The sequence below is a fragment of the Sebastes fasciatus genome, chromosome 14 (assembly GCF_043250625.1).
Source record: "Sebastes fasciatus isolate fSebFas1 chromosome 14, fSebFas1.pri, whole genome shotgun sequence".
Classification (NCBI taxonomy): domain Eukaryota; kingdom Metazoa; phylum Chordata; class Actinopteri; order Perciformes; family Sebastidae; genus Sebastes; species Sebastes fasciatus.
In genome coordinates, this window is record NC_133808.1 from 23,994,091 (window position 1) to 24,003,351 (window position 9,261).

The window sequence follows — 9,261 nt, forward strand, 5'->3', positions numbered from 1 at the left end:
AGAGAGCTGATGAAAAAAGAGGTAAGATATCTGTTGGAAAATGGCCTGGCCAAGCCCAGCACTAGTTCGTGGAGCTCCCCCTGTTTGCTGGAGGCTAAATCAGATGGTTCACCCAGGTTCATTACTGATTTTCGTAAAGTAAACGCCGTCACCGTACCCGACTCATATCCGTTGCCGCGGATGGAGGATTGCGTGGATAATTTAGGCACTGCTAAATTTGTCACAAAATTGGATTTACTTAAAGGTTACTGGCAGGTGCCGCTGACTAAGCGCGCGTCAGAAATCTCCGCCTTTGTAACACCAGACCACTTTCTTCAGTACACTGTCATGGCGTTTGGTATGTGCAACGCTCCTGCCACTTTCCAGCGGTTAGTAAACACTGTTCTGGCTGGTGTGGCCAACTGCAACGCATATCTCGATGACCTGATGGTTTACTCTTCTTCCTGGTCTGAACACTTGCTCAGCTTAACTGAAGGGCTCAGTCGTCTTGCGCGGGCCTCTCTCAAGCTGAACTTAGCCAAATGTGAGTTCGGGAAAGGCACCGTCACGTATTTGGGTCGTCAAGTGGGTCAGGGTGAGGTCCGGCCCATCGAGGCTAAAGTTAGTGCGATAGCCGAGTTCCCCGTTCTAAGCACCCGACGTGCATTGCGGCGTTTCCTCGGCATGGCAGGGTACTACAGAAGCTTCTGTAGGAACTTTTCTGCCGTGGTCCACCCACTGACTAGTCTCACGAGTCCCAAGGTAGAGTTTAAATGGACTCCGGAGTGCCAGCGTGCATTTGAAAGTGTAAAATCCCTTTTGTGTCACGCGCCGGTCCTCGCTGCCCCCGATTTTGCCCGACCTTTTAAGTTGGAGGTAGACGCAAGCGCCGTGGGCGCAGGGGCTGTGTTAATGCAGGAGGATGCAGATGGGATAGAGCACCCTGTCAGTTATTTTTCGAGAAAATTTAACCAGCATCAGTTCAACTATTCCACGATTGAGAAAGAGACGTTAGCGTTGTTGTGGTCGTTGCAACACTTTGATGTATACCTCGGTTCCTGTACTCTGCCCCTGGTGATTTACACAGATCACAATCCGCTCGTGTTCTTGTCGCGGATGTATAACCACAACCAGCGGCTCATGCGCTGGGCCCTGCTGGTACAGGAACGCAACCTTGTGATTAAACATAAAAAGGGTTCAGAAAATATTGTGGCCGACGCCTTGTCCAGAGGGTAAGGAGTATTGGTTGGATGTGAGGTTGTGACAACTCCGGTGGGTTTGTATTTATGTGGGGGGGTGTTACGGTCGCCGAGGTGACCGTTCGGTATTGTTAGTATTGTATTGTTGTATGTTGCTGTGCGGCGCTGTTCCCTGTGTTCTTTTTCTCTTGGTGCGTCCAGCTGTCCCGTCGCTCCAAGACGACGTCACGTCTTGGAGATTCCCTTCGGGGCCACGCCTCCGGAACGCTCTCAGGGGGATGCCCTTTGTTTCCCGCCGTTTGTGGTCCTGCCTCTGCCAAGACACAAGTGATTAGCCAATCACCAGCCGGCTGGGCCGAGGGGGAAATAATTAAAGGCCAGCTGTGACCAGACCAAGGGGGGCAGTGATTTCATTTGATCTGTTCCCCGTGCCTCTCGACTGTGTGTGTGTGGAAACTGTTAACTAGAACCTGTGTATAAGTCCACTGGAGTCAGTGGACTTTAGATTGTAATATTAGCTGTTAACTAGTTTGAGGTACTCGTGTTTAGTATATTTTGCTGTGAGTAGAACAGTTGTTTGAGTTGTCTGCTGGTTAGGCTCGTTCAGGGCTAGGGTGTGTGCCTTTTTGTTTCCTCCGTTTCGGCCACCCCTAAACCCTCGTTTTCAGTTGTACTAATTCCATCCATTGTATGTGTTATATTGCTTTAATTTCAATCACTAATTAATAAACAAGTGATTGCCTGATAACATCGGCTCAAATGTTACTTCCTTTACCCCTACCCCACTCCGGGTTGTAACATCTTGAATGTGGTGATAACCAGCATGCTCAGTCGTCTCTGGTGAGTGCTCTCTTCCTCACTGTCACATCTTAAAAAGGCTGAGAAATGCAAAAAATATATTCACAATTATACCGCACAAGGTAGCTCTGCATGTTAGCAGCTCCATATCGCAGTAAAATTTTGAAAAATCTGTATTTGAAATAGTTTGTGTTTGTTTAGAATTTGCTTCCCTGAATCTAAATCTACCTTTGTGCTCCATCAGGGTGATTTTCCGCGGTATCCTGGTCAGCCTGTCCACTCTGTACCAGCAGCTCCTGGAGCTCCTCGGAGAAGTATCAAACGCCCGGCCCATGCCCTTCCTCACAGACTTCTCCCTGCCAGCAGATATGACTCAGTTCCTGGGTCCTTCTGATGCATCTTTACTGGCCAAAAAGCCAGCACACGGTCCCGCTGCCAAAGACCACAAAGAGAAGCAGCAGCAGAGGAAGAAATCTTCTGTTAAAGTCAAGAACCAGGGAAGGACGAGGAAGGTTAAAGAAGATATGGGTGTTGCTGTTGAAAGAGGTGTGGAGATTTTTCATTGTTCTGTATTCTGTAGAACACAATTAATGCAGTGCAGTAAGAAGACAGTAGAGCATGACAGGAACGCCCCCCTACTTTGACTGGTTGGTTTCTTCTTCTCTACTTTTTCAGTGCACAGCTGGTTCTGGCTGTTAATAGCCCACCGTACATAGCATCGTAAAGACACAAAAAATAACAAACAGCCACACCAGAGATTTGTCTCCAGTATCCGAGACAGTTCCTTCCTTTTTATTATCATGCTATGTAGCTAAAAAAAGAGACATTTCACTGCCAGCATCATTACATTATTAGCATCACTGGATGTCGAATTGCTTGCTAGAAAGTCTGACATCTGAACTGCGCCCATAGCAACGGTCTGCTATACATAGCAACGGTCTGTTATAAAGAAATTACATAACGCAGGACAACCCAGTGCTGCATTTTCTCCCCATCTCATTTATTATGCAGAGTGAACCTTGTTACAACAGTATTCACATTACTGTTATCATTTTATTTCTTTTTTCAGGATTAGGTCTTGACACTGACAAGCCTTTCCTCAAGGCTTTCAGGGACTTAACCAAGGTATGTGAGCAAAACCAGAGGAAATATTTAATCGTTCTTTTATTATTGAAGAATATGTAATTACAAAGTGTTTTCACCTAATCATCACATCTAATGATTGAGTTATGTTGTCACCCAAGGGCAAATCGTTCCGGCAGAAAACACACAAGGCTGACGAGAAACAAAAGTTCAAGAAACAAGTGAGAGAGGCCGCGACTTTCACAGACATGGCAACGCATCTAGAAGAAATGATCCTGTGGTGTAAATCCCAGAAGATGGAAAAGGAAAGACGTCTTTTAAGCTTCCTGCATTTAAAGTGCAAGAGGATGAAAGGCCTTGATGCAGCAGGATACAAGTAAGAGCAACACCGCAGAATATACACTCATATACTAGTACACCCACTTTATTAGGTACAGCTGTGGAGTCTAATGCAATTCAATACAACAGCCTTGCCATAAAATCTACCAGTACAACACCACCACGATTACCTTTATGATGGTGTCGAAAAACCTGAACATTATAAGCATCATAAGATATGACTTTTTGGCAGAACAGTTGGATAGATTTATTTTTATTAAAGTCCAAGTCGAGTTGTAAGTCTTTTTTGATTTTGTCAAGTCGAATCTAAAGTCATCAAATTCAAGTCCAAGTCATGTGACTCGAGTCCACACCTCTGTCTGACTGTACAGGTGTGTCTTATAAAGTGGCCACTATGTGCAGAGTGTTGAGGTAAAACTACATAAGATAAGAGATGAGATAAAAAACTTTATTGTCCTTTCACACGAAACATTCTTCATGCACCACATGCTCCAAACAATCAACAGAATAACATAAAAACATAAAACACAAAAAACATGTGCCAGGTCACCCTCCATCAGAAGACACAACATAGCACACACACACATACTGTATATCCCACATCTTAAATACATACTTTAGTATTCTGTGACACAGTTGCTCCTCATACTAATTGCTCTTATTTCTATCATTTGTCCCCAGCGTCCAGAGGAAGCTGCGGGCCTTCAGACAGGAAACTTGCCGGGCTTTATCTCCTCACGCATCAGCACCAAGAACCTGTCAGTCTTCTGCTGCAGCGAGGAGATGCGCTCGCTGGAGAAAGCGTTCTCAGTTACTCAGGAGTCGATTGAAGGAGAAGAAGAAGAAGAAGAGACAAAGGAAGAGGACTGAGTTATCAGTGTCTGGACTGTCGGTGGACGACCAGATAAACAGGCCGACATCTCAGACCACCGGCCAGGTGGTCGACGACATCGATGATATATTCGCCTCTGTAGGTTTGTGACACTTTGGACTTAGACAAATCCAAGGAAACACATTAGTGTATGCAGCTGAGCTCAGTATATGACGCATACCTCTGTTTTGAAAGGAAGATGGAATTTGATGCATAGTGAAAACTGATGATTGGACATTGTATGAAGTGCTAAACAGCAGCAGTTACTTTTAAAGTAGAAAGTAACTAAAAGTGATGTTTTTAGCCTGTATTGGATAGGACAGTATAGAGGCACACAGGAAACGAGAGAGAGAGGGGGGATATGACCAAGTCCCCAGGAAGAGCGCCGGTCGTTGATCCCAACTTTCGTAGTGGTCAAACGGCGGTACTGCAACTTCCGTGTCCGTCACGTGATGCCATTGGACCCAAAAATACTTTTTCCCATAGACTTACATTGATGATATTTCATGCTGTGACATTTTGAATTTCTTTGAAACCTGAATGGGGAATTTTAAGAGTTTTTATAGCTCAAACCTTCACTGCCGTTTCATGTTTGATTTTAGCCATACTAGTGACTGACAACGGTAGATTCCACTCTTGTTTAGTGTATTAGAAATTGAATAATAAGGTATTTAAACTACGGCTGTCAAAGTTAACTCGATAATAACGTGCTAACGAAAATTTGTTGTTGTTGTTGCCTGTTGGGCTTGAGTTTGCCATGTTATGATTTGAGCAGATTTTTTTATGATAAATGCAGTTCCTGTGAGGATTTTTGGACAATATTTGTCATTGCTTTGTGTTGTTAATGAAATATTTATATCTTTTTTTTAAAGATTATTTTTTTGGCATTTCAAGCCTCTATTGACAGGACAGTGGACAGGACAGTGGACAGGACAGTGGACAGGACAGTGGACAGGACAGTGGACAGTCTAGAAAGGGGAACGGGGTGGGGGGCGACATGCAGAGATGGCCACAGGTCGGATTTGAACTCAGCCTTGTTATATGGGTGTACGCTATACCAACTGACCTATTGGGGTGCCCTAATGAGATATTTGAATCGATTTGACAGCCCTAGTATTTAAACATTTTCACTGGAGAAACTTGAAGAGTTGCTCCTGGCGATTATCTTTTGTCTCAGAAGGACAAGAGCATTGAATGTCTATGGCACATATAAACCTCCACAGAAGGCATTTAAATGTTTTGAAGCATGTCTGCTTCAGCAAAAAAAATAATCAAATGATATGCTTGAAATATTTAGACTATAAAATCCCATATGCAAGAAAGTTGATATTCCATATGTTTTTACAGTGCAAAGTCTGTTAACACGAAAAGGCGTATAAATGCCCAGAAAATGCGAAATGCGTTTAGCGTGCATTGTTGCTTTCTCGACGGAACAGGAGCAGTGTTTTGTTTTGTCAGTTATGTTAGTGACGTTTGTCACATAATGTTGTTGACGTTTGTGACGTGTTTTCTGTAGTTATGTGACGTTGTTCCCACACATGTTTTACCTAGTTTACTTCATAGATTTAAAACTGTTTAATATCTATGGTTTACCTGCTTATTTTAAGCCAACCATGATGTTTTCCCTTGGTTTTGTTGCATACAGTAAATATACTAATGGCACTGGTCTGTTTTTAGAAATACTAATATGATCTGACCTGAATTGTTATAAAACCATTTCTGAATGTTTAAATTGACTGAAGAACTGCTTAATGATAAAATGTAATGAACCTGGATTGTTCCTGCACACTGAAGCCACAGTTTTATGGTGCTGAACACCTATTTCACTGCTCTGCTGCACGCATTCGGTGAAATACTATTATTAGAGCTATTAAGTGCACATCTTGTTCCACCCTCTGAAGACAGCACTACAGTATAATAACATGTCTTATGCACAATGAAATAAAATCAGTTTAATGAACCGTGAAATACTGCAAATGCCTATTTTAAGCAGCAAAAGCCATAAATGTTACAGATCCCATGTCTAAAGGGCTTTTTAAGGCTCTGGTGGTATTTCTGGCTCCACCTGGTGGAGGTGATGAATGAATGCACTCTATGATTAGTTCCAGACTGGTGATTGTTCTCAGAATATGCATTGAATCCCTCAGCCTTGTTAATTGTAAGGCAGCCTGAGGAAGCAGATACTGTGAGTGCTGATATGAACAGAGAACACTGGCAGTGCTGTGTATTAGTAGGCAGGATGGGCCCAGATCTATAGGCCTTTGAAGTAAAGTATAAAAGCTGTGCAGGTACAAGTGCCCCCACATCGAAACCATACAGGTGTCTGGCAGTCCAAAGCGACCGTGGTTGCTCAGGAGTGGAGGCTGTGCACCAGATTAGAAGCTAAAGGGTTAGTTCTGTTGCAGTCTGTGTGTTTTTTTCCTGCCCACCATCTTATCATCCTCTGCCAAAGACGACACCGTCCTCCCATCTGCACAAATACAACGGTGCAGTTTTCTTCCCTCTCACTGAGCACTCGCTGGGCTGAGTTATGGTCTCTCACATCAGCCCGCCAGCTTTATTTGTGCGTACGAGGCTGCAGATTCCTGATTCCTGTGCTTTCTGGGTTTCATCTAAACCAGTTAGTCAAGGACAACTTTTGTACTTTTGCTGCAATGAGGGAAAGGAGCAGAGGGAAAGCTTTGAATGTCTGCATTCTGTATACAATAGTACATAGAAACTCAGGCCATTTTTTTTTTAATCAGGATAAAGTTTGAAGGAGTGACTGAGCCAAATGCTATCAGCACAAAGGGCAATATACATGCCAGCAAAACCTTTAGAACACTTTTTTTTTTACTTCACATGCAGTGTGCACAGTTCTCTAAATGTGACCTCTAATTTCAGCTGGGCAATATAATGATATATCAATATCGGGATATGAGACTGGATATCGTAATGTGACATACGTGTTGTCTTTTCTTGGCTTTAAAGGTTGCATTAATGAATCGGAAACATGTTGCAGCTATTATCTCCAACAAAAGATAACCAATTCTTCTGTTATCTTGTACACATTTTCCTCAGTAGAAGTGGGAGCAGCAGTGTATAAATGAATCTACAAAACAACGATGCACTAGGGATGTGTGCCTCGTTGAAGATGTAGTTAGTACATGAAATACTGATGGTAGACGGCATTTTTCATGCAATGCAACAACACTGACTTTCACCTTGCTACTTTTAATTAGGAAATACAAAATAAAGTGCAATATAGCATGAATTGACAGCAATTTACAGATGTGTCCGTAGTGCATTCTGTACTAAATGTAGGCTACATAATGTCACCTATACAGAGTTTGAGTATGTGTGTCTCTGAACAGACTATTGAGGTGATTAAGGTGTGTTTTTATTTACTGACCGTACCTCCAACACTCATAAACTGATATAGGATGCTTAGGGAGAGGCTAGAATTTGTTGCCAGTTGACTGTCAGAGCTGTCAGTAATTACAGCAAACTTACTGACAAAAAAAATCAGCTGTACAGGTAATAAAACTGAAATTGGGAGACCAATTTCTGCAATAGTTCCACTGTAGTTTACATATTTTCTCAGCTGTACACCTTAAGAGCATCATTATCTGTCTGGGGCACCGTCTGCTGCCTCAGCTTAGGAGACTGTGGGACACCCCGTCTGTCTACCTCTGTCAGCCAAGAGGTATTTAATAGCATATAACTGTAAATAGATGGTTCCACGTGGCGGGGTTCGGTGCATATTTTTGTGGGAATGAGTGGTTCTCCAGGGACTCTGTGAATGCATCAGTTATGGCCTGTGGGCATAATATGACCTAAAACTTGAGAACGAATATATAAAGGTCTGCACTCCCCAATATGCTTCTTCAATTTATTTTCACTCTCACCTTAATAGCAGAAGGGGAACAGAGCGCATAAATGTCTCGGGTCTCAGCCTTTGTATGGCGTGTCACAAAGGAATTCTCAGCATTTATACTCATGAAATCAATCACGTCATTACCTCCACAGAGACCAAACAAACAAAGAGGCCAGCCTAGTGCATCAAGCTCTTGTAGTGCTATTCATTACTACGTCTGGTCTCCAAAATCTCAGTGATCTAAAGCATACATTTGTACCAAGGCCATGAATATACTAGTAGAGGAAACGTGCAAGGTCGAAATCCTCATTAAGGCTAGAGGGGTACGCTGAATATAAACGGTGCAGCCGATACAATATTTGGTATCGCCTATAGGGGGCTTTCAATCCCAGTGCCTTTAATGGGAGACACTACAGGTGAATAGGGTAAAAAATGTAACTAATAGATATCACTATGAAACTTCCACAGTTGATTTATTTACATTAAGGCAGTCGTTTTTTGTATTACGAGTTCTCTGAAATGTTATGTTTAAATGTGCAAATGATGCATTATGTTATTACTTTATGTTGACAAAACTAAGAAAGTTGATTTAATAAAAAAGACTTATTTAATACACTGAATCAACTAATTTAAATTGAGGATTTGTATTTTTTTTTAGGGCTCAGCTTTTCCTAGACACAAGTAGGGGCGGCTTTAAGGAAGATAAGTCGGGAACCACTGCTCTTGAACACAAAGTGGCCCTTCATCAGTGCCACATGTACTAAGAGGGCTGAGACCTGAAACACACTATGTGTGTGCTCTATTCCCCTGCTGCAATTAAGATGGAAAGAATATAAAAGAGTGCACCCCTTTTATATTCTTTTTCATGTTGAGGTCTACAATCCTGTGCTAGCAAAATCTGTTGGGAGAGCATAGTGACAAGCTTTTACTCAACTCTATAAGTATGACCTAAAAAAGCCCCCAGTTGTACCATTACCATCCACGCATTTACTTTCTATACTCACTTATTCTCATTCAGGGTCATAGAGGGCACTATTAGTGCACTGCAATAAAAATTGCACTGCCTGTACTGTTACTCATTGTTAGCTTTACTAAGCTCTATTTTTGAAATTTTAATAAGACTTCATCTGTCTTAT

At 42.4% G+C, this 9,261-nt stretch overlaps 2 protein-coding genes across 2 annotated transcripts in view; one reads left to right on the forward strand and one right to left on the reverse strand.

The window, feature by feature from the left end:
* The window catches only part of LOC141782038 (syntaxin-binding protein 5-like), a 193,845-nt gene extending 188,642 nt beyond the window's left edge, over nucleotides 1-5,203 (forward strand). The window contains exons 45-49 of the mRNA XM_074658049.1: nucleotides 1,979-2,018; nucleotides 2,221-2,522; nucleotides 3,046-3,101; nucleotides 3,221-3,435; nucleotides 4,080-5,203. Coding sequence (XP_074514150.1) covers nucleotides 1,979-2,018; nucleotides 2,221-2,522; nucleotides 3,046-3,101; nucleotides 3,221-3,435; nucleotides 4,080-4,380 — 914 coding nt within the window. The 3' untranslated portion in view covers nucleotides 4,381-5,203. The remainder of the gene's footprint in view (nucleotides 1-1,978; nucleotides 2,019-2,220; nucleotides 2,523-3,045; nucleotides 3,102-3,220; nucleotides 3,436-4,079) is intronic.
* Nucleotides 1-9,261, reverse strand: part of LOC141782920 (uncharacterized) — an 84,117-nt gene that overhangs the window by 38,099 nt on the left and 36,757 nt on the right. The gene's annotated exons all lie outside the window — the stretch shown is intronic.